At 37.7% G+C, this 25,788-nt stretch overlaps 3 protein-coding genes across 4 annotated transcripts; 1 reads left to right on the top strand and 2 right to left on the bottom strand.

Moving 5' to 3' along the window:
• Window positions 1–4,627: 4,627 nt before the first annotated feature.
• akap12a (A kinase (PRKA) anchor protein 12a) lies at window positions 4,628–15,948 on the top strand. The gene is made up of 4 exons (XM_079386513.1): window positions 4,628–5,017; window positions 6,965–7,064; window positions 7,218–14,696; window positions 14,801–15,948. Exons 1-3 carry the CDS (start codon window positions 4,898–4,900, stop codon window positions 14,654–14,656), a joined length of 7,659 nt encoding a protein of 2,552 aa, XP_079242639.1. The 5' UTR covers window positions 4,628–4,897; the 3' UTR covers window positions 14,657–14,696; window positions 14,801–15,948.
• Window positions 15,052–19,077, bottom strand: LOC306850703 (zinc finger and BTB domain-containing protein 2-like). Its single transcript, XM_079386514.1, has 3 exons — window positions 18,934–19,077; window positions 17,490–17,673; window positions 15,052–17,405 (listed from the first exon to the last, which is right to left on the bottom strand). Exons 2-3 carry the CDS (start codon window positions 17,660–17,662, stop codon window positions 16,244–16,246), a joined length of 1,335 nt encoding a protein of 444 aa, XP_079242640.1. The 5' UTR covers window positions 17,663–17,673; window positions 18,934–19,077; the 3' UTR covers window positions 15,052–16,243.
• A 90-nt stretch (window positions 19,078–19,167) lies between these two features.
• Window positions 19,168–25,273, bottom strand: rmnd1 (required for meiotic nuclear division 1 homolog). Of its 2 annotated transcripts, none has more exons than XM_079386515.1 (12): window positions 25,112–25,273; window positions 24,371–24,786; window positions 24,191–24,299; window positions 24,001–24,076; window positions 23,879–23,918; window positions 23,186–23,286; window positions 21,331–21,437; window positions 21,147–21,211; window positions 20,912–20,988; window positions 20,692–20,812; window positions 19,987–20,103; window positions 19,168–19,783 (listed from the first exon to the last, which is right to left on the bottom strand). In XM_079386515.1, exons 2-12 carry the CDS (start codon window positions 24,782–24,784, stop codon window positions 19,751–19,753), a joined length of 1,260 nt encoding a protein of 419 aa, XP_079242641.1. In that variant the 5' UTR covers window positions 24,785–24,786; window positions 25,112–25,273; the 3' UTR covers window positions 19,168–19,750. The 2 variants fall into 2 exon arrangements, with proteins under 2 accessions (XP_079242641.1, XP_079242642.1); XM_079386516.1 differs by having other exon boundaries at window positions 25,101–25,263.
• Window positions 25,274–25,788: the final 515 nt, after the last annotated feature.

Genomic DNA, 25,788 nt, shown 5'->3' with positions numbered 1-25,788 from the left:
CACAGTAAACAATGTTACGTTGTGCAAACATCAAGGCTTCTCAAATGAATTATACGGTCAGAATGGCATTTTTATCATTACATTAGGATATGAAATCACTTTAGGAAAAAGTATAAGCAATAGAATAAAAATCCCTTGGACTTTATGGCAGGAGAGTTCATGACCTATCATGAACGGCAAGAATGTTTTCTTTAAAATGTTAAAATAGTTTTAATTACAATTGTTAGTTAAATTGTTAGGACATAATGAGTCCAGGTCTTTAACATATGGGAAAGGATAAGTTAATTAGGCAGATCACAGAGTGATCATCTTCATGTGCAGTTGCTTCTGTAAAGACTGTGTTTTGTGAATGGGTTATTGTTTCCAATTGCTGTGGAGATGAGAAAGAAACTGAAGTTTTTTACACTCACATATACCTAAAGATTTGCTGGTCGACTTTAGAGGATGACAGTTGTTGTATATAATGTAATACAGGTTTAATATGAATTACAAATTCTATATGCCGAAATGTATTTGTAACTGATCTGACACTAAAATATGTTTCTGTTGGATTAATCTAATTTTAGTCAGGTTGAGGTAGTCATATTAAATGATATTTTTTTTCCATAAAACCAGTTTAGATGTTACCCAACAAAACATGACACAGTGTGTATAATATATGCGATATTGTTATGCTATTCATCCTAGGAAGTACTATTTTCACCATTTTTTTGATAGGAACTCATCGGATAATTTCCTAATTATCTGAAAAATTCTTGCAGCAGTGTTTATTACAAAAATGAAAATGTAGCAAATTAACCAATCCTTGAGATTGTAGCATTGGTCTCATAAAAAATACAAAAAATATATAAATCCATTTTCTTAAAGTTCCTCTGGCTCTCAGCCCATTTGTAAGTTTGTTTGCATTAAATTACACCAAATTAGATACCTGTGTAATTCTCTTACCATTAGCAAGTAACCACAACACACAATTATGCAATCCAACATCCTGCAAACCGGGACATTTCCATTCCATTTCCCCAAGTTATATTTACAAATCCAAATATAATGTATGTCTGTCAAACATGATTTATTAAATTTGTGATTGGCGTCACTCTGAACAAACAAACTGGTTGCAGACAGACAAACTCTCACTATAGGGATGTGCATGCCTGTAGATTATTCACAGGCATCGTTTCATCCTGATTCCAGGTACTTCTAAACTGTATAACGTCTGAAGAAAACATCAGCTGGTTTTGGTTAGCCGAACTGTGACTCAAATTAACTGATCCTGTTAACTCAGTATGAGAATCTCCACAGCAGCTCCAGTGTTTTAGGGCTCTTGATTGAATTAGCGTTCATGTTTGTCATGTGTTTGGAGATCTTTCTTGACTCCATAATTTCCCGTTGCTGTAACCCTCCATTTCCTTTATGAAGGAACAAAAACAAAGATAATTTGTTGTTATTTCTTAAGAACAGCTAATTGTTCAATTGAAATGAACAATGATACAGCAAAACTATATCTAGAAGGTTTCCACAAAAACAGAACTAACTAAATTTGTACGTTTGGAAGAAAATGTTGCCGCGATGTGTTTGCAGCTTGCATATTCTCCTAAATCAATTATTGTATCCTGTTCCTGTTTTTTTGGTCTGCTGGATAAGTTCTCTTTTTTTTCTTACATGCTTTTCAGTTTTGATCCCTCAATTAAATTAATCATTATATCAGCAAACACTGAACCTTATAGTTGTTTTAGTAACATTAAGATACTATTCGGTTTTTTTTTATTACACATTTTAGATTCATAACTATTCACAGCAGAGCCCAAGATCTCACCATGTACATAAAATAATAATAAATAAAAAAATAGACTTACAATGCAGTATTACAAAACAATATTAGTGGGATAACAAGTTCATCTCAGTATTTTAAGAGGTCTAATAAAGTCTCAATAAGGTCCAACCAAAATTGTATTGTCTTTCTGGTGGATATTATTTTTTAATAGTTTGAATTAGTTTTCTTTTTAGTAATTTTTTGCCATTTTATTCAATTTTTTAATGTTGCTGCTATTAGTTCTAATTTAAAGTTTGTTGATATAACTTTAAAAAAAACAGTATAATTTATATATACGTATAATAATACTTTTAAGTCTATTTTAAGCATGAACACTTACTTTTTTAAGTTAAAACCACACATTATTCTAATATTGAAATATTGTAATAGCTACAGCAATTTTACATATAATTTTATTATTTTTAATTTCAATTTAATTATTTCAGTACATCAATTTAATCTAAATGAAAATGACAAATTAGAAACTATCTGTAATAAAATACATTTTTAAAACTATTTTATTTCAGTTAAGATTTAAGTAACTGTTTTTAATGGTTTTACTTAACCATAATAATCCTGCTTGTAGTGGTTTGCTTGTTTATGTATTTTGTAAGAACTCAAACTTGGATTTAATATGCATGCATTTGGGATGTGATAAAGTCAAAAGGTTATTGAACAGCTTGTAGAACTGTCACTTCCTGCTCTGTGGTAAGTGATGCAAGTTTCCTGTGAGATTTGGGTTCAACAACTTTGAGTTCGGTGGGCTCAGACCACCGTCATGTTGTGTTGCTCTCTCCAGATGACCCTGGCCTAGACTGATCCACAGCATCCGTGCACCAACATATGAGCAAACAGGAATATTTAATCTGCCCTTGATGGGTTTATTTCCTGTTTTGTGTTATCTTGATCTTCAGGCCCAGGAATTCATGTTGATGGTCTTTATGTTGATAATGTTGTTCATGAAATAAAATTGTGTGAATGGTTGAAGGTGAAGTGTGTTTCTCTGAGCCCTGCCGCAAACTCATGCTGTTGGTTTAGAGAACTTGAGACAATCTTGTCATTTGTGTCCTAACTGGGCATTTCATACAATGCTGAATACAACAACTCTGTTCAATAAATTACATACCATGAGATGCAATGCGACTGTGCGTGAATGCATGAATGTAAATATGAACCTGATACATCATGACATCACACACCATTGTTTCTTATGTTTCTTGTGACTTTGCCAGGTTTGTTATGCCACTATTTTGTCCTTTTTATAGCCTTTTTGTCTACATTATCTGTATAGAAAAGTGCATCATAAACATTTAAATGACTAGAGGGGGCGCAAAATGATGAACAATCTTTTTAAAGTTGTGTAATATCATGTTAAGTTATGTAATAAACAAAAGGTCGTTTTGGAAATTTTAATCATCCTACTTTCTTGAAAGGTCAAACTTTTCCTCTGAAGGAATAAAAATGTGTTTAGATGAACTTGAGAAATGCGGAACACAAGTAAACCACTGCAGAGCGTTTTATGTTGGGGTTGTTTGTCACACTCGTGATGTTTGAATTCACATGCCCTCATTTAATCTCAAATTGCATTATGATGAAGGCTGTTCCTCCTCATTTGACCAGTCAGTTGATTTTAATTCACCCTGCGCCCAAACTTTCTGCTTTACTGCTTTGAGGCATGATCTGCCCAAAATGGCTGGAAAAGTCTATATTTTTATCTTTTTAAATACTCCTGAATGTTAGCATGTCACAAAAAGGTTAACTCCCATTGCTCCCAAATTAATAGGCTTTTCTCTTACAATTAAAACATAATACCTTTTCCATGGCTGTAAATAATTTTAACCATATATGAATACAGATGTCTGTATCTGCTTTTACAGTTTAACTTAAAGCTGCAGTCTGTAACTTTTTTGGGTTAAAAATTATCCAAAATCAATATTTGAGCAAGTACATAACCAGCCAGTGTTCAAAACTATCTCCTTACTTTAGCCCGATTCACAACAGTTATCTTATAATAAGGTTTTCTAATTTGAGTTGTATGGGTAGGTTTTCGTGGGAAATTCGAGCATGGCACTGCGTCATTACGTCACGTCTGAAACATTAAAGAAGTTGTCCCGGCTACTAGGCTACTGCATGTGAAGATCAACTGCAAGCCAGACCTCTTTACTGATGCTCTTAAGTCTAAACAGGTGCAAATCCATGAATTTGCATGTTCAAACAGTGTATAACATTTAGCGAAAGGCCTTCCCAGAAGAGTTTAACCTTTAACATAAAGGGATTTTTGAACAGAAAATTACCCTCAAACTTTTGCAATAAAGTTGGAAGCACAGAATTCTCTAGAATGCCATTAATATTTGTCTCACTGGAATTGGTGGAATAGGCAAACCTGTTGTTAATAAGAAATACCTGTTATTATTTAGGGAGTGTCCACAAACTTTCCACCATTTCATAATTAATAATTTATATAAATGTGTGGGCCATGTGAACTGGATTTCTGGTTTGACATTTGATTTAGTTTTCTGTTCTAAATTATTTAATACGCTTAAGTGACCTTAAATTAAATAAAAATAAGACACTTTAATTGCTTTAAATACAAATTATATCACAAAATATATGTTTTGGAGTACAATTAAGTGCTTTCCCGCATAGTCCCATGAGAAGATCTATACTTCTTTTTTACAGCTTTGAAATTAACGTTTGCCTTTTAAAAAAACAACAACAAAAAACTATTATAGTTATTCCACACACAATATGAGCTATTTTGAGTGCCTTAATGCAATCATTGGTCTGTACATAAACGCATGCGATGGATAAAGAAGCATAATCATGGGATAAAAACGTCCATTGTAGAGGTTGTTCCTCGGTCATCCCAGTACTCTCGTTCTCTCTCCCATTGATTCGTCGAGGCGTGCCGGTGTGTTCATGTGATGCAAGAAGGATGTGTCCTAAAAGAGTTTGCATCGAGCCAAACTGCATCACTTCTGAGTCCGACCACCGCTCAGCATTCATCCTTGGATATTCCCCCTTTCGCTTTGCAGTTACATCAGGTGAAAGGGAAGAAGCCGAAGAGAACGAGAGCAGGATTGTGAAATGGGAGCTACGGCATCATCCGCGCAACGGGACAGCAGATGTGAGGAGGACGCAGCGGCGGAGGAGCTCACTGCAGCGGCGAGCGATGCTCAGGATGACGGCAGTGCTGCTGATGACAAGGTAGAATGCATGAACCTGCCTCCTGCTGCAGAGAAATGCTGCACAAAGTTTCAAAGAGCTCTGAATCTAAAGACACACACAGGCTGTAACTCAAAACATAGTGTGCTGCCTCCGTTACAGCCTTTTTGAGATAATGCAGAACATAATATATGATGCTCAAAATGTTGTTCAGAGGTTGCTCTTTTTAGCTGAGGAGAAGGGATTTCTGAGTTTTGTTTATCTATCAGGTGTTTCTCTTTAGGATAAGTAAATTAGATATTGCTTACACAGTAAATAGATAAAATGTGTGGACTTTGGTGCTTTGGCAAATCTGAACACAGCTGTGAAAACGTAGAGTGTAAAGTCAGTCTTTACAGGATCAAATTTTCAGATTCAGCAGACTAAAGCAATATACACTTAACTTTTACTTTGAAACAATTTTTCACTCAGAAATTGCAAGTAAATGTCTTAAATAATATACACAGAAATAGCAAGTAACGGATTAAACATGACATTTTGAAGTAGACTGAAATAATATTTTGTTAATATTATTATATTTTGAATAATAATATTATGTTGTCAATATTTTGTTGTCAAACATATGTTATGTATTTATTTTTAGCAGTTTGTTGCTTTCTTAGTAGAAACATCTGATATGTTTCTACTAAACATATCTTGCAGAAACAGAACTTTCCTGTAGCTCAAATAGTAGAGCATGGCGCTAGCAACGCCAAGGTCATGGGTTCGATTCCCAGGGAAAGCAAGAGCTGATAAAATGTAAAAACTGTAACGTGAATGCAAAGTAAGTCGCTTTGGATAAAAGTGTCTGCTAAATGCATAAATGATATACAAGAGATCTTATTTGTGATTTTTCTTTCATATATGAGGAGGCATCTTACCAGATTCTCAGATGTAGCTGTAAGAAGGAAGGTTACATTAGGATGAAAATGTGTTTTGATTGGTGTAGAAAATTGATCAAGATTGTCCATAATGCAACATCCTGACTATCATTTGCAGCTATTTAACTGCAGTCATGAGAGTCAAAAGAAAGAAGATTAGGTGACTTTGTCCTATTTATAGGTGTTTGGCCTAAATTCGCTGTATGAACAAAATATGCTTTGGTTCTGGTGGTTCAGATTAGATAGTTTAGTTTAATAAGAGAGCACATTATTTGATTTGCATTAATTTTATATATAAAAAAATGTTTTTAATTGATCACTGTAGTCTTGTGGCTTGAAAACTGCAGAAGTCGACATATTTGGATGAAGTCACAAGTCATCTGCCAAGTATTTCTGTTAATATTAGACAAAATAAATTCAATGACACTGATAACGGATGCATCCTCAGTGGCTGGCAAATAATATGGTATCTTTTTTACTTGACTACAAACTTAAATTAGATTTAAAAGTGTTTCATCACTACTAAACTGCTTCTTATCATGTGGGTTGAATTTCTGGTTTGTCCTAGGATGTTTGTTTAGATTTAATGTGCAGTTTAAGAATTTTAAAATGCAATTTCTTTTTGGTTTTTGAAAAGATGGTTCATATATCACAACTCCATCTCCTTTTAGTTTTTGGGTTTGTCAGATTTTTTTTTTGTTTTTGTACTAATGTGTGTGAACATTAACGGAGGGATACTTGTAGTGCTCTTATTCCCAAAGGATTGATGGAATTCTCCCTTACTGCACTGGGTGCATCGATTTTCCATGTAAAACATGATGAGGTCAGCCATGGTTTAACAGGAAGTCTGTGAGATGGCTTTTAGTCAAAGGAGAGCTATGTGATACTCGGATTCCATAAATGTGTTCATTTATTTTGTTTTGATAGTTATCCCAAGGGCCATCTCCTTCAAACTACATTGTGGTTAGGCACTTAACATTCAGAAAATGTGATATTGTGATAACTTTTGTAAAAATATTTGGGAATTTCTTAACTTGAAACCTTAATCTGTCCTCTTTTTTCCGTATAGTTATTACAGAAAAACGGGCAGATCTCCAGTTTGAATGTAAAGACAAGGAACCATGCAGATGAATTAAATGGAAACTTTGAGGAGAGAGTACTTGCAGATGGTATGTAAAACTATATTATTGCTGTTTATTTCATTGTTTCCCATATTGTTTCCAAATGAAATGGGAACAACACTTTTATAAAGTAGTAAATATCAAATATTTTTGAGTATACACTCACCTTGGCACTTTTCATTCTTATTTATTTATTGTCAGTTGGCTCAGGGTTCGTTACTCTGAAAGAAGATGGCACCGAAACAATTGAAGACCTCCAGGAAATGGATGCTCTTCAACCAGTCACGGAGAATGAGAGCACAGAGATGGTTAATGCAGATAGTGTGACTGTGGAGGAGGAAACTGTGGAGGACAACCAAGTGAATGATATCAATGAAGTTGGCTTCAAAAAAATCTTCAGATTCGTTGGGTTTAAGTTTACCCTAAAAAAAGACACATGTGAAAAGACTGAATCAGATGAACAAGTAGAAATAGTCACAAGTCCCTCAGAGGTCTCCAGTGACACCCAGGAGAACAGTGCAGTGGCAGCAAATGAAAGCACACCTGATGAGACTCAAAAAAGTGAGGTGTCTTCCCAGCCTGATGCAGATGAATCCTCTCAACAAACAGACAATGAAAAAGAGCTGGATCAGGACATTAAGATAGTGGAACATCACGTGGAGGACATACCTGAGAAAGAACTGGAAAAAGAAGCAAGACCTGAGCCAGAGGAACAGATGTCACCAATCAAGCAATTCTTTACACAAGGAATCTTTGCCAGTTTAAGAAAGAAAAAGAAAGAAGAGGAAATGCAAAAAGAGAGTAAGGAAGAGGAACTCAAAAGAATTGACGGAATGGGTGTAGAAGAGCCTGAAAAAGAGAACAGTAAATGTATATGCCTTGATATCCCTTATATTACATCAGAGGAAGAAAAAGATTCACAGGAGAAAGACAATGACAAGTTGTTACCTGAAGGCGAGCTTCAGAATTCTCTAGAGAAAGATAAGGTACAAGGAAGTCCACTTAAAAGACTTTTCAGGAAATTTTCCACAAGAAGGCAGAGAGAAAGTAAAGCCACAGAAAAGGTGATTGAGGCAGAGGAACAAGTCTCTGAAGAGCCGAAACCATCCTCGGAATTGACAGTGCTCACAATAGTGGAGGAACAAGTGGTTGGGGAACCAAAACCTGCTGAAGAGGAGCTGGTGGCTGATGTAAGCCCTCAAGAGTCCAAAAATAAATCTGACACCACCGTTTCCTGGGAGGCACTGATTTGTGGTGGCTCTGCTAAAAAAAGAGCTAGAAAAACAAATGAGGATGAAACGTCAGACAAAGGAGAGGAATATGAGAAAACAACTGACTCTCCACCGGGAAGTTCCATTGAGGGTGATTATGATCATCTCACATCATCTAATGAACAAACTGGAAGTCCTGCAGAGGGAGAGATGGGATCTACATGGAAAACGTTTAAAAAAATGGTCACCCCGAAGAGAAAGATCAGAACTGGAGAAAGTAGTACCCCTGAGCAGATACCTTCAGACAGTGAGCTGAACAAAGACGAACCATTTTCTATGAAGAAACTAATTCCAGGGCATAAAAAGAGAAAATCCGATGCAAAGAAAGACCAAACATCCTCAGATGAGGCTGCAAAGGATCATGAAACAGGTGATGAAGATGATGAAACCCCAGCTATTATTCCTCTGTCTGAGTATGAAATAATTGAGCCTGAAAGTCTGAAGGAGGTGCATGAACAACGAGTTGAAATCACAATAGAACATGAGATGCCAGAGATGACTTCACAAGTGTTAGAACAGGACGCATCTAATGACTTGGTGCCCAAAATTGCAGATAAAGTTCCAATTAACACTGTGCCAACAGTCATACGTGGATTATCAGAGGACTTTGAAGAACTTATAGACTTTGTGAGCAAACATCAGCAACTGAGTGATATTCCAGAAGAAGGCATCATTGAGGAAAGCATTGAAACACCAGTATCATCTGCTGAGTGGACAACACAGGATGACACCTTAGCTGAGGACATTGTGGAGTTGACAGCAGATGCGGTCACTGCCCCAGAACCATCAAGTGAACAATTTATTGGGGATGACACTACTGAAATGGTCTCGGCAGTCTCTCAACTAACCGATTCACCCAGGTCATCTGGGCATGTCACACCAGTGTCAGCTGAATATGGCATACAAACATCAGAAGTGATCCTACAGGAAGCTATTCAATCCATCTGCATGACTCCAAGTGTTCAGTCCGTAACTACAAAAGATGAAAGCCAAGAATCTCTGGCCATATCATTTTCACCTTATACTGTACAGTCATTCACAACAGAGGAACCAAAGGTTTTGGTTGCACATAAGAAAACTGAGGCAATAGCAATATGTACAGGCCTAGAATCTCAAGAAATAGAATCTGTTGAAGAACATCTCCCTGCACCCTTAGTGGAGGCAATGCCTGAAGTAAGTGATGCTGTCTCAACTGAATTAGTCTCTGATAACTTTACAGATGAAACTGAATTTGCAGGACTTGGGACAGATGAGGTCCATAAGGCTGAAATTAAGGAAGTGAAGACTGAGTATCAGGAAGTAATTGTAAGTGAAAAGGAATCTGCCATTGAAACTGAGCTAAGTGTAGAGCAAGTCATTCAATTAGTGGCAGAGTCTGTTGTGGGAGAATCAGAGGAGACTCATATGGAGGACCAAAGAGAGGAATGTACAACTGGTATTGAACTCAGTCAGGTGATTGAGACAATGCCAAGTGAAGCTGGGCTGGAACAGGTTATGTCAGACTACACTCATAGTTCTGAAACAGAGTGTCCATTGCATTCAGTGTTAGAGGAACCCGTTTATGAACAACCAGTAGCTGCTGAACCTGAAAAAGAGCTCATGCTTTCAGATGTTGAATTGTCCGTTGCTGAGTATGATCAACCTGCATCCACTGAAGTGATTGAGTCTTCGACACATGGTGATATAGACAGCAGTCCTGGTACTACCACAAGTAAAGAAGTCAAAGAAATAGAAATTAATGCCTCTGCTGTGGAGTGTCTGGAAATCACAGAGACTGATAGTATTATAAGTACAATTTCAGATCACATACAGGCAATAACACTGGAGTTAGAAGAGAGTTTAAAATTAGAAGCAGTTGAATCAATACCTGTTGATGCCTGTGAAATACATGTTGACGTAAAAGATGCAGTCTTATTAGCAGGTGATTCAGCGGTGACTGTGGACGACATCAGTGGGAAAATGGAAGAAAAAGATGATGAAAAACTGGCACAGCAGGACATTAAGGAAATACATGTAGAAGAAGAGGCAGGGGTTGATGTTGCTTCAGAAGTTGTTAAAAATATTGAGGTTGAAAATATTTCAGAAGCTAGAGATGAATTATTAGCCAGAGAACAGCTGCCAGCCAAGGAGGTGTCACTTCCAGAACCAGCATCAGTTGAAGAGGCCGAAGAGCTCCATAAAGAAGACGTTGAAACATTTTTGGATGATAAAGTAGAAGACAGTGTCACTGACAGAATGGAGGGGATTTTTGTGAAAGAGGAAGAGGAACATGCAGTAAAGGAAGGGCAACCTCTGATAAACACTGACAGCAATGAAACTCCTACTGATGAATCTCCTGAAATAATTGTTGATGCAGGAAGTGAAATTGGAGACATGGTTCATAAAATAAGAGAACACACAGTTGTTCCTGCATTTTCAAAACATGTATCTGAGCAAACAGAAACACCAGAAGAGCCTAACACTAGGTCTGAAGCCATACTAAAACTTCTAGAGATGGTATTGCCAGAAGCAAAACCTGTAGCAACAGAAATTGTGGCTTCTCAAATAGAAGACTGGGGTCAAGACATCAAACCAAGTCCAGAACTTCCCAAAGAGAATGCACAGCCAGCAACAACGGAGAATATTAAGACTGGTAACGTTTTAGAGATGGTTGCCATTATTGAGAACACAACAAAACAGTCTGTGAAAGAGAAGTCTATGGTGTCTGAACCAGTAACACAGGTACTTGCAAAATCTAAGCTACCAAAGGCAACAGAACAAGAGGGTGAAGCAATAGATGGTGACCAGTCCCCAGAAATGACATCATCAGAAATTAAAGAAAAAGCAGTTCCAGAAGAAAAAGATACAATGGCTGTAGCTCCCAAACCAGAACCAGAAGGGTTTGATTCAGGGGCGACTATGATTGAAGTGGCTACAATCACAGTGTTGGCACAAAATTATACTGCTGCAGAAATAGAGGTTAGTAATATGAGTGAAAATAAGAATGAAGAAGATGAAAATGCTAGTCTAAAATATGAACATCTTGAACAGGTAACAGAAAAGATGCTGTCAAATGAGTTGCAGGTAGACAAGACAGAGATTAAAGATGAAATACCTGCAGTAATGGAAATTGCACAAGAATCACCACTGACCTCTGAAGTTACAGCAAAAATGCCAGAAGTTGCTGTTTCTGAGATACAGTCACAAGTAGTGAGTGAACTCAGGGCTGAGACGCTTGAAGTGACAGAACCAAAGGTAGAAATTCCACTGGCATCAGAAGTGAAAGTAGAGACAGCTGTAGTAACTGAACTGGAAGTGGAGACACCAGTTGTCACCTCAGTGGTTAAAGAACTTGAAGTAGAAACACCAGTGGTTACATCTATGGCAAAAACAACTGCTACTCATAATTCTGCTGTTACATCACAAAATCAAAACATAGACACTGACACATCAGTGTTGAAAACAGTGATCAAAGAACAAGTGGTGGAGATTCCCACTGTTATTTCTGTGGTAGTGACACCAGCTACACCTTTAGATGAAGTAACACCAGTTTTAACTCTAGGCAATGAGTCAAAGGATGTACCTCCAGTAAAAGACACACCTGCTGAAACACCAAATGTTGAATCAGTGATTGTGAGGACTGCTGTGGCCCCAGTAGTAGAGATACAGAACGTAATTCGAGTGGTAGCAACATCAGATCTTGGTTCAGTAATAGTAACAGAAGCTGCATCTCCAGTGGTAAGTACAGGAACAGTGGCTACTACACTAGCAGAAGCATCATTTGTGAGCACAGTTGTAGAAACACCTGTTTTTTCTGTCACAGCAGTAAAATCAATTCCAGCTCTGGTAGAGAAAACAGTTGTGTCCCCTGTAGTAGAGATCCCAGCCACAGTAACAGTCTCTGTTGTGGAGACTCCAGCTGTTGTTTCAGTGGAAGAGACTGTACCTCCAGAAGAGGTTACACTAGATGTGACCTCATTTGCAGAAACACCTGTGAGCCAAGTTATTGAATCTCCCATTGTCTCCATCACATCAGTAAAACCAACAGTAGCTGAAGTGGCAAAGACACTAGACACTGAGATACCAGCTATGATTTCAATGACAGTGGCAGAAGCTGTATCTCCTGTAGTAGTCACATTAGCTGGAACACCAGTAGCATCAGAAACAATTATGATCCCAGAAGTAAAAACTTCAGTAGTAACTTCAGCTGCAGAGACATCACTTGTGACACCAGTGGTAGAAACACCAGCTCAGATTTCAGAAATTGCAACAGATGCAGCACATCCAGTTACACAAGCAGCAACTGCAGCATCAGAAACATCAGCTGCTATCCCAGCTGTAGAAACTGCTGTTGTAGAGTCACCTCTAGTTGCAGTGGTTGAGACACCATTTGTGACCCAAGTGGTACAGACACCAGGTCAGGTTTCAGTGATGGTAACAGAGACTGTCCCTCCAGTAGTTGTTTCAGAAGAGACTGCAGCAGTAGAAACACCTGTTGAGGTCCCAGTATTACAAACTCCTGTTGTAAAGACAGCTCCAGTTGCAGTGGATAAGACACCAGTTGTGACCCCAGTGGTCCAGACTTCAGGTCAGGTTTCAGTGAAGGTAACAGAGACTGTCCCTCCGGTAGTTGTTTCAGAAGAGACTGCAGCAGTAGAAACACCTGTTGAGGTCCCAGTATTACAAACTCCTCTTGTAAATTCAGCTCCAGTTGCAGTGGATAAGACACCAGTTGTGACCCCAGTGTTACAGACACCAGGTCAGGTTTCAGTGATGGTAACAGAGACTGTCCCTCCGGTAATCGTTTCAGAAGAGACTGCAGCAGTAGAAACACCTGTTGAGGTCCCAGTATTACAAACTCCTGTTGTAAATTCAGCTCCAGTTGCAGTGGATAAGACATCAGTTGTGACCCCAGTGGTACAGACACCAGGTCAGGTTTCAGTGATGGTAACAGAGACTGTCCCTCCGGTAGTTGTTTCAGAAGAGACTGCAGCAGTAGAAACACCTGTTGAGGTCCCAGTATTACAAACTCCTGTTGTAAATTCAGCTCCAGTTGCAGTGGATAAGACACCAGTTGTGACCCCAGTGGTACAGACGCCAGGTCAGGTTTCAGTGATGGTGACAGAGCCTGCACCTCCAGTAGTTGTTTCAGTGGTGACTGCAGCAGTAGAGGCACCTGTTGTGATCCCAGTAGTAGAAACTCCTGTTGTAAAGTCAACTCCAGTTGCAGTGGTTAAGACACCAGTTGTGACCTCAGTTGTACAGACACCAGGTCAGTTTACAGAGATGGTAACAGACACTATACCTAGAGTAGTTGTTTCAGCAGTAACTGCAACAGTAGAAACACCTGTTATGATCCCAATAGTAGAAGTGCAAGTTGTAAAGTCAACTGCAGTTGCAGCGGTTGAGACACCAGTTTTGACTCCAGTGGTACAGACACCATGTCAGGTTTTAGTGGCAGTAACAGAGGCTACTCCTCCAGTAGTTGTTTCAGCAGTGACTGCAGCAGCAGAAACACCTCTTGTGATCCCAGTAGTGGAAACTCCAACTCCAGTTGAAACCCCAGTGATGATGACACCAACTGTGACTCCAATAGCGGAAAGGTCAGCTGTGAGCCTAGTCCTAGAAACTACCACAGAAGCACCAACTTCAATTACAATGGCAGAGAGACCTGTTATGATCCCAGTGGTACAGACACCAGCTCTGGTTTCAGTGATTGCAAAAGAAGCTGCACCTCCAATAGTTCTACCAGCAGTGACTGCAGAAGTAGAAGAAAAGCCACCAGTGGCAGACACACAAGTTTCAGTACCAGAAGCACCTGCTGTGATCCCAGCAGTACAAACACAAGTTACAGGGCAGGCAGCACAGACACTGACGACACCAGCCTTGCCCTTGGTAAAGCCAACATCAGTTGTAACTGGGATGGAGGCGCTCACTGTGACTACATTAGAAAAGGCACAACAGGAAACACCAGCAGCAGAGACATCTGCTTTATCCCCTGTGATGATGGCACCAGCTATAGACGCAGTTGTAGTAGCAACAGCACCACCTGTTGCTACACCAGAAGTAAAGAAAGCAATGTTGAAGGTAGTTGAACAGGAGAAAAAGGAAGCAAAGCCAGAGGCTTCGGTTGTGTCTAAAGATGTTGAACCACCATTTGTGGCTGCGAAAGAGGTAAAGACATCAGTTTTAACCGAAGCATGGATATCAGATGAAGAAAATGGGAAGGCTTCCTTCCAGCATACTTCAAAAGAACCTCAGTCAGAGGCAGAGGAGGATGTGTGGGAGGATGCTGTTGATAATATTGGAGATTCCCCATGTCAGGTGACACACACAGAGGGTGCACCCCAAGATACTGCTGCTAAACAAACATCTGATGCTGCAATTTGATAGTGGCGTGCTAAACCAGAATAAAGATTTGAATGAGTTGGTAAGTCATTTAGTTATTTTGCATTCAGGTTATCAGTCATTTTTGATGTCGGATTATTTTTTTTTGTTTGTTTGTTTTTAAATCATAACACTCTATAATTTCAGGTGCAAGTTTAACAACGAAAATTCAGAACATTTTACACCTGGAAGAGGCTGCGCTCAGCACAAAATCAGCTGGGATTCATATCTCTGGCAACAATGAAATGACCAAACCACTGAGAAGTAAAATTACATCATTAAAGTTCCATTAAGCAAAAGTGAAACCAAAAACAGTTATTCAGCGGAGAGTCTGTTTTTTGACTACATTTTTAAATTTTACTTTGATGCAGAAAATATTTCAACAGATGAAACCCTTCAAAAGCAGCTATTTTGTCATTTTATTGAGGATATGACCGTTTTATGATTTTTTTTATCCCAATTCAGACATTAGCATAAGCTTATGCCACATTATATCATGTTGTATTACATATCTAAAAAAAAACAAAAAACAAAAAAAAAACATTTGTACACATGCATTATATCCTGATCGTTTGGCATATTTAGCATAAGAAAATGATTATCATTGTAGAAGGATGTGCAATTCCTGGTATTTAAAGATATTTACTAAATCAAAGGTAATTTTGTTTTGAACCATCATATACCTCTTGATTTAGATCTAGGATACATTTATTTTATACTCCATGTACACTACCAAAGCTGCAATGAGTAAATCACAATCATGCTCTGTCAAAGAGGGATTTAGACTGAAAATGACATGGTTTCATTTGTTTTACAAAGAACAGTCAAAATCTAAATCAAACTCATGATTGTCGTCATTATGATTTTTTTTTTTTTTTTTTGTTATTTACAATTTTAATTTACAGAAACACCCAATTTCAGAAAGTATTTTTGCTTCACATATATATAAATGTTCCATGAGTATCAAAACACTCTGTACTGCATATGATCATTACACAGTTGAGCATTTTTGTTAATATTATACAACCTGCCTTGCCTGTATTACAGAGGTTTGCATCTGGCCTGATACAATAAGCCATTAAAGCATTGAAAACAAATTTTTAACTTATTCTAATATATTGTTAAGAAGTGTTGGAATGACATGTACAGACTGTTTGATTATACAGACTATGCATCTTTGAAGAAATTGCATTAACAATCATCTAAATACAAAAGTGTAGCATTGTTCCTGGATTTTGCAACATTTAAATACAAATTATAATTTTAAGTTTTATTTAAATAAAAGAAACTATACCAATTTTTGACTTGTGATTTATGAAAAGTTGATATACAGCATGCTAGTAGTTTTTATTTCTTTTGGCGAATGGATGACAGACAGCCTCATAATATGTTGCTTTTTTTCCTACTTGGAATGTAGAATTACTTAACGAGGCAACTCAGAAGTGTTTCTGATTGGAAACATTAAGTTTTGGCATTTTATTACTTTCAAACAAATAAAGCAGTGGACCTTTAAAAAATACTTAGTTCATAACACAAACATACAAATGGTTAAATATTGGCAATAAGCTAATACTGCTTTAGCATGATATTTCAAGAAGGAATAGTTACTTCAGGCGTAGTTGACTCCAAGTCCTTATTTTGATTTTCCACCAGTGAAAATTCTGCCAATGGTACAGCGTCACTCTCAGTCAAACACTGATGTTTGGGAACCTCAGAAGGACTTGCAAAAGGTGCTGCACATATGCTACATTTGTAAGGTCTTTCAGAAGAATGAAAGAGAGCTTCCACTTGACTGTTGTCTTCTCCACCACACAGAACCAAACTCTGTTTGTTGACCATAATGTAGGAGTCTGTGTCCTGACTCAAACAAACGTGTCGAGCAGCTTGATTGGCTCTGCAGAAGTTCTTTCCACAAGCACTGCACTTATATGGCTTTCCAGTGTGAATGTACATGTGCTCACGCCAGTGACTTTTCTGAATAAACTTGCGACCACAGGTCGGACACTCAAATTTTCGGCGTTTCATTTCACGACCCATCTCGGTGCCCTCCAGGTTGTCTATATCAGCAATTTCAGAGGGTGGCGGGGTGTCTTCCATCCACACCTGTTGATCGGTATCACTAATAACATCACTGTCAGCACGCAAATGGTCCTCCTCCATTTCCTGATCTTCAAGCTCAATAGTGTGAGCATTATGCATAGACAACACACGTGGCTCAGCTGCTTGGTTGCTGTGGACAAGGAGATGTTCCTTCAACTTGCACCTCTGGTTAAAACGGATTCCACAATAATTACAGGCGTAATGCTTTCTGGAAGAAGCACTCTTACTCATTATGCCATATGTGAGGTGTTGGACCATAGTGGCTGCAGGATTGTGGGTGGGTGACTCTATGCCGACAGGTTGTGGAGATATGTAATCCATATCAGAAGTTTCCAAAAATTCTCGGTTAACGTTTTCAGAGTTTTTAGCATAAATGCCATCCTTGCATGCTGTATTTCTTTCAGACCGGCTATATGTCTGATCAGGTATCTGTATGCCGTAAAGCGAGTTTGTCAAAGGTACATACTGGGACTCAGGGTTTATAAGAAGACTTGCCTCCTGTAATAAAGGGTAGGCATGCAGGAATTTTACACCCTGCTCAAGGCGAAGAGGGTCAATGGACTGTGTAGTGAATTTTCCAGTGTACATTAAGTTAAGCAGGTAGCTGAAAATATCTGCTTGTATGTCTGAAGGCCTCAGTCGAACACAGTTACTGCAAAAGAGAAGCATAAAGAATCATTTAATAAAGTACTGCAAATGTGAACAAAGAACTTTTCTGCAATCACGTTCGTAGTACCTGTCTTGATGGATGAACAGCATACGGAAGTAGTTTGAGAAAGCTGCAAGAACGGCTTTGTGGGCTTTGAAAAGAACATCTCCGATGGTGACAGTACAGTCACAGAGGAAACCAAACTCTCTCTGAGCATTGAGGCGCTTAAGGAGAACAAGACCATGATGGGCCAAGTCCATATTTTCCCCACCTAAACACACAAACAAATTAAAAGAAAATATTATAAGGTTTTCAATAGGTTCAGTCAATTTACATGTCGGTCACCAAAACTCCATGTATTAAATAACATCGAAAGCCTATGTGTCCTTGACCATATGGCTAAATAAATAAATTCTGGCCAATATATATTTAAAATACATTCAATATGTGTGCCGGAAACAGAAACTCAATGAAATATATTTTCGTAATTGAAAATTTTAATATGCATTTCACAGGAAAGATAAAAAATAATAAAATCTTACAGTAGGCTACATTTAGGATGAATGCATATGTGGTAACTATGTGTGTTTTATCACACTTTTACAACAAAAAAAAAATTTCCCCTCAAATGTGACATGTGAAAGTATTTTCTTGGACTGAAATATGGAGGACAAAACACATTTTTAAACGGTTTTGAAAAAGAAAAATATTTTTAAAAAATTAATGAAAAAGTGGCGAATATATATTGGTATAAAATGCATTGATGTAAATATATTCTGAATCATTTTTGCAAATATATTTTTGGCCATTTTTGTATATTAATATAAAAATGTATATTAAAAAAAAAAAGAATCAAAATGTAAAAATCGACAATGCCCTATTTCCCGTAAAATTGACAGAAGTGTGGTTTCAGTGTCTAAATATGTTTTGAGGCAACTCTGTGTGTGTGTGTGTGTGCGTGTGTGTGTGTATCTGCCTGTGTGGGCTTGTTTAGCTATACTTGTGAGGACCAGATGTGAAACCTGGACGTTTGGCCGGTCCTCACAAGGCAAATAAATTATTAAAAATACTAAATGAAATTTCTTAAAATGTAAAAATGCAAAAAGGTTTCTGTGATGGGTAGGGTTGGTGTAGGGCATTAGAAAATATTGTTAGGTCAGTATAAAAACAATAGAAGTCTATGAAATTCGTGTGTGTGTGTGTGTGTGTCTGTCTGCTGAAGCCCCGCCCATGCTGCTGGTGAAATCGAGTACTAAAGTTTCCGCGGACAGATAGGAAACACGCGCTCGCGCAATGAACCCAATAACATAACACTTTAAATGAGCGAAAGAAAATCTCACAGATGAACAGAGAAATGAAAGCAGTTAATCTTCGCAACAAGCAAAAGCAATGCCAAAACGAAAACGGTCAAAATATGAATCATTTTCGGTTAATATCCGGGAGTAATCGATAGTGCCCTTCGTTACCGGGCTAAAAACAAGCCGACAAACGTTTTTATTAAACACTTGTTAGAAATAAAACCGTCACTTACCGTCTGCTCTTTCTCGAGAGAACTCTAATGCCGTATTGAGTTTAGTTAGTTTGCTGGAGCGGAGGAACGCTCTCCACCGAGCAGCAGGCTTCGCGTTCAGTCTGTGACCCGCTGCTGTTTTCCGGAGGCTTTGAATCACATGATGCGAGCGCGCGCCGTATCGAGGCGCTGTCAATCACTAGAGGCTGATCAATCAATCAACTGCGAGAACACCAGAACATCATGAAGTCATGTTGCATTTGTTAGCAGGTTCAACTGAGCCTCATTTTTAATAACTAGTCAAATGATGAAATAAAGTGTAAAACGTTACTTAAGCTTAAAATTGTATGTGTTCCAAAAAACAGAGTTTGTCACAGCTTGTAAAGTAAAAAAAATCAGATGAGAAATTTTTGCATTATCAGAGGCTATGTAAGCACAACACAATAAAAAAACCCAAGTTCCATGCCATTGGCAACAAGGCAGCATGTGAAGAGTTGTGCACATTTGGGAGTGGTTTTATACTAGTCAAGATCATTTAGAAGCTCCAAAAACAGCTTAATCTGGATTTTACAGCAGGAGCAGAGTTAAGGACATAGAATCAACAGTGATTTCTATCCTGCAAATTTCTGAAAAGGAGGCAAAACAGAAACAAAATGAGCCACTATTTATCTGATACTTCTAAAAAAAAAAAAAAAAAGCCTTTATTTCACGTGAGTGTCACATTAAGAATAGTAAAAGATAAGATGATTTATCAATGAGAACATCTACAGAAAACATAATGATTTGCTGGTTTACAAAAAGTCACTGTATGCCATTGTAAGACTGTCTCTGTGGGTCCTCAGAAGATTACACGAGCAAGTTCAAACATCACCTATAGAGAAAAGAAAATAATATATATAAGTTTTGCATTGCATTTGCAAAATGTGTACTTTAAATCAAATTTGGAGGACATAAATATATGATATGACGTAGACATGAACAGTTTTTGACAGTGCGGCTGAATATTGTTTATTGTCTGTTGAACTGGTGTTCAAAATAAAAGTCTGCTTAAAGTGGATATCAGTGTTTACTAACCTCAATTGCAATCAGTACGACGATCATCCACTCCAGTCTGAGACTGTGTTTCTCACTGAGGTGATTCCTCATCAGGTCTGTTAGTTCAGTGCAGTGTTGTAACTTCTCGTTTACAACCTAGAAAATAAACAGTGAGTTTGGGTCAAAGCAACATTTTATCAGGATATTTATATGTCCCTTAAAGGAACAGTTTACCCACAAATTTTAATTTGCTGAACGTTTATACTCACCCTTAGGTCATCCAAGATGTAGATGAAAGATGTAGAAATTTAGTATGACATCACTTGCTCACCAATGGATCCTCTGCAGTGAATGGGTGCCGTCAGAATGAGAGTCCAAACAGCTGATAAAAACATCACAATAATCCACAAGTAATTGTCTTGTGAAGTGTAGTGGTTTAAAGTTAAATCAGGTTAATGATAGATTTGTGTCTTATAAACACAGCTTTTCACATCACAAGATGTTAACCAATGGACTGGAGTGGATTACTGTGATATGTTTATCAGCTGTTTGGTTTCTCATTCTGACGGCACCCATTCACTGCAGGGGATCCACTGGGGAGCAAATGGTGGAATTCAAATGAAGAAAAACTAATCTACATCTTGGATGGTCTGAGGGTGAGTAAATGTTAGGCTCATTTTCATTTTTCGGTGAACTTTTCCTTTAAAATGGATGCAAAAAATTTTTGCAAGTACTTTCACTAACCTTAACTCTTCGGTTAATATTGAGGAACTGACAGGTCTTGTCATAGAGCTGCTCGAGATCTTCTCTGTCCCAGTAGAAATCAGGTGTGATCAGCAAGTCAGAGCTGAGATTTATGCAGTGCCTGTAAAAGGTTAAAAAGATTGTAATAATTGAATTAAATAGAGCAGCAGGTTATCTCATACAAAATAAACCAGATAAAATGATACAGAATCAGCCTGACCTCAGGGAGAAGAGCTCCCCAATCTTCTGCATAACTTCAGCCCTGGACACTTTCACTCTTTGTCCAGACTTTAGCATCTATTAAAAAGGTTTATGGATAAAATTACCTCATTTCACACTGAGGTATATTTTGCATTTTTAGAAAAACAACACATTTGCATATACAGAACTATTTTAACTTTAATAATACAGCAAATGCTGGTATTACCTATGAAAGAGTACATAAGTGGATCTACCTCAGGAATTGACTGGATGGACTCAACAAAGTTGTCGAGAGAGACCTCCCATATTGCTAGTTTTACTGAAATCATGCAAGGTATACGCAAATATCAACGCAAAAACACACATAAAAATATAATTAATCATCAGTGTTTTTATAATTTATTTTTAAAAATGTGTGAAAATGCAAACATATCCCACCTGACAGAGATAAAGCATTGGAAAATGCAAACTTCTCCAGAACAACCTGATCATAATCCAGCTCCTCGTTAAATAAGAAAATTCCACGATGGAGTTTTGAATTACCCCTAAACCAACAGAGAAAAAAAAATATGAAAAAAACCCCTGCAACTTTCAGCAGGAATTATATGATTTAATATACAGTGCCCTCCAAAAGTATTGGAACAGTAAAGACAAAATTGCTCTGTTGGCTGTGGAGTCAAGACATTTACAAATATGATTAAAAGATGAATATGAGACACAAAACTACAGAATGTCACATTTTATTATTGGGTGACTCAACACAGATGTTTTACCAGCTAAGAAGTTCAGCACTTTTATAGTTTCATCCCTCTATCTGATGTGAGCATAAGTATTGGAGCAGTTGCCTCACAGGTCTTTCTAAATGATCAGCTGTGTCCTGTTGCATTAATTCTTCAGATATTAAAAGCAGAGAATGTGTCGTATCAGTTATATCCATTACTTCTGTATTCTGAATCCTGCATTCGATGATGACACACAAACCAGGATGAAGATGAGGGAGCTGACTTTGAGAGAAAAGCAAGCAATTTTGATGCTAAAAGAAAAGAGGAAGTCAATTAGAGCTCTAGCAAAAACAAAGGGCATGAAGAAATCAAGAGTTTGGAAACCACCAGCGACACCAGCAACCAACAACGACCTGATCGGCTGAGAAAACAACAGTAGTTGATGACAGACAAATCATAAAAGCTGTGAAAATGAACCTTAAAAGACGTGTCGGTAAAATCACCAACAACTTCCAGAAAGCTGGGGTGATGCTCTGACAATCTACTGTCCTCAGGAGACTTTGACACAGAATTACAGATGCTACACAGCAAGATGCAAACCTCTGACCAGCACCAAAAATAGAAAGGCAAGATTAGAGTTTGCTAAAAAGCACAAAGGTGAGCCAGAAGAGTTTTGGAACTGTGCTTATGGACCGATGAGACAATGATGAACCTTTAACTAAGTGATGGGAAAGCAAAAGTGTGGAGAGAAAAAAGGGAACTGCAAATGATCCCAAGCATACAGCCTCATCTGTAAAGCATGGTGGAGGTGGTGTCATGGCATGGGCATGCATGGCTGTCTCTGGAACAGGCCCTCTCAACTTTACTGATGACTTAATGTATGATGACAGTAGCAGAATGAATTTGGAAGGGTACAAAACCATCTTGCCTACCAATATTCAAGAAAATGCCACCAGATTCATTGGGAAGTGCTTCATATTGCATCAGAACAATGCCCCAAAACACCCTGCCAGTTCAGTCAAGGAATTTATAAGGGCAAAGAAATGGAAAGTCTTAGATTGCCCAAGTCAATCTCCAGATTTAAATCTGATTGAACATGAATTTCACCAGCTGAAGAGGAGAGTAAAGGCAGAAACTCCCCAAAACAAGCAACAATTGGAATTGGCTGCATTAAAGGCTGGGAAAAGTATTTCAAAGGATGAGACCAAGAGTCTGGTGATGTCTATGGGTCACAGACTCACTGCTGTGATTGTGTGCAAGAGATCTGCAACTAAATAATAGCTTTTAATCTTTTATATCTGCCTTATGTTCAACTGTCCCAATACTTATGCTCACATCAATGAGTGGGATGAACTCTAAAAGTGCTGTGCTTTTTATTTGGTAAAACATGTATGTGTTGAAACGGCTAATAATAAAATGTGACATTCTGTAGTTTTGTCTCATATTCATCTTTTAATCATATTTGCAAATGTCTTGACTCCTCAGCCAACAGAGCAATTTTGTCTTTACTGTTCCAATACTTATGGAGGGCACTGTATGTTGCATTAAGAAATGAAGGATTTGTGACTCACTCTCCCACTGTATAATTGATCTCTTCGTTTTCCCAGTGGACAAGGGCGACTTCATAGGGTTGAATTTCATGCTGTTCCAGTATCCTCATCACTGTCTTTACCTGAGTATAAACATGAATTTATGCATGTGTATAAACATCAAGGTTGGCTCACCAAGGTTGCTTTTATTTGATAAATAAAAAAAACAGTAAAAACAATGATACTGTGAAATATTACTATGATCTTTTATTTGGCTTTATTTTAAAATGTAATTTATTCCTGTGATGCAAAGCTGAATTTTCAGCATCATTACTCCAGTCTTCAGTGTCACATGATTCTTCAGAAATTATTTTGATATGCTGACTTCCTGCTTAAGAAGCATTTATGTTTCTTCTTTTCTAAACTGTTTTCAACACTGATAATAATAAGAAATGTTTCTTGAACACCATATCAGCATATTATAATGATTTCTGAAAGATCATGTGACACTGGACTGGAGACTGGAGCAATGATGCTGAAAATTCAGCTTTGCATCACAGGAAGAAAATTACATTTTAAAATATGTTCATAATAATATTTCACAATATTGCTGTTTTCACAGTAATTTTGATCAAATAATTGCAGCCCTGGTAAGCATACAATTCTTCTTTCAAACACTACAAATCTTAATTATTCCAAATGTTATGTTGTGAATAAAATAGAACTAATACTCACAGTTTTTTCTTCAACATTCCAGAACACCACAGAGCCTTCTCTGTATGGTAAACAACAACAACAACAAAGAAAAAGAAAATCAAACCCCCGAAAATTAAATGACAAAACATCATTCAGCATACCTGAAGATGAATATTGTGCCACTATCATAAGGTTTTGCAGCATTCTCTGATCCCATCACCAAAACATTAGAAGCATCTGAAACCCACAAGATGTATTTACTGCAAATATGTGTGTCCTTCAAAGAAGAATGAAATGCATTATTTTCTGTGTATGGTCAAAAACATTAAAAAGTGATGTAGATGAACTGACCTCTGGGAAATTCTTTGATTTCAACAAAGCCATGAGCGATGAGATCGTGACAGAGTGTTGGTAAATGGTATTGATCTGCAGTTGCGTATGCGATGCACTGCATCATGTCCTGGAAAATGTAGTTAGATACATAATTAGATGCGCCATAGATGATTTTAACATTTAAAAATCATCACACACCTCCTCCAGACTAGGCTGATTGGTTCGTGAAGGCTGTTTGGTTCTTGGTCCCTTAAATGTCCTTTTTCCGGGTATGCCTCCTTGTTTCAGCACCAACTTGGTGGCGGTTGTTGTGGACTGCAATCTCATTTGTAAACTCCATGTTTTGGATTTTAAATTTAAAGGAGTCATCATTTCAAAATGTGGTCTCTGACACACTCCTCTCTGCAAAAAGCATGTATGGTTCTGTAAACTGGTGTGACAGTTCCTCCGGTCTCTAAGAAGGTTTTGTGCACATGCACTGGATGCCAGTGTTGTGCAGTTTAACCTGTTGGCGTTGAAACTGTTTAATCCATTTAGTGTCCTGAGAGCAAATCCACAGACTTGTGTCCTTTTCAAAGGCTGATGTAACCTCCAGAAAATCTTGAGAGACATGCCTGCATGAATCAAACAGTTTCAGCATTAAAACGGTGTCAAATTATGTCTACACCAGCATGCATGTAGTGGCCAAGAGGCCTTTATTTTGACCGACCTTGAATGACAAGCATATCAACACACTGCATTGGTCATATCTAATTATGTATAACCTTCCTCACAATTAATTAAAGAGTTCAACAGAAGCAAACGCAACCGAAGCTTCATTCTGATCAGCTGACATAAAGCAGCTACACTATTAATTGTATTGTACTCTACTGTAAACACGAGCTGTTCATTTGATTCTAATAATTCACAGTAATTCATTCTCTTTAACCTTTAGCGTACCTGCCGCGTCCCGTCCCGCCAAATATTAGAACGTTCGGTGACAGAAAGTGTTACACTGTTGATACAAATGTTGCAACATTATTAAACATTCTAAAGTTTATTTGTCGAACTGCAGGAATGATCCGGGCACTTCCTGTATTTTGGTGACGTCCAATTGAACGTAATAGTCGCTCCGCCCCTAAAGACTTATTCGGAATTTATAGAATTTGTTTTTGAGCCTTATTGTTTTATTTGGTAAATTTTGTGTAAAAGCACATATAAATCTTAGTTTGTTACGTTTGTTCTCTTAAATAATGATAATAATAAGTAATCGAGATAAACTACTTCAAATCTTTATGTTATTTGTCACAATTGAAATTCGTTGTGTCAGAACATAAAATGTAAAAATAAAATGAAAACGTCGGTCGCAAATGTATAAATGTGACTTGGGGTCACTTCATTAACATTTTATGGCGCGCCTTCTAATGGTGAACACGTTAAATGTTGTTGTGTTGCTTGGATACCTGATAAACTACAGCGACACATTAACATGAATATCATACAGAAAGCTGAGCATTAAGAGAAGATTTGACATAGACGTGGAGCGATAACAGAGACAAGTGAGTTACATTGTGCCAGTTTACAGAGTGATATATTCAAATTTTTTCTTTACAAAGAGAATTGCTGCCTTTAATTGC

Source organism: Barbus barbus (genome assembly GCF_936440315.1).
Source record: "Barbus barbus genome assembly, chromosome: 30".
Lineage (NCBI taxonomy): Eukaryota > Metazoa > Chordata > Actinopteri > Cypriniformes > Cyprinidae > Barbus > Barbus barbus.
Note: the sequence above shows the minus strand (reverse complement) of the source record. Positions and strands in the feature narration are given on the sequence as shown.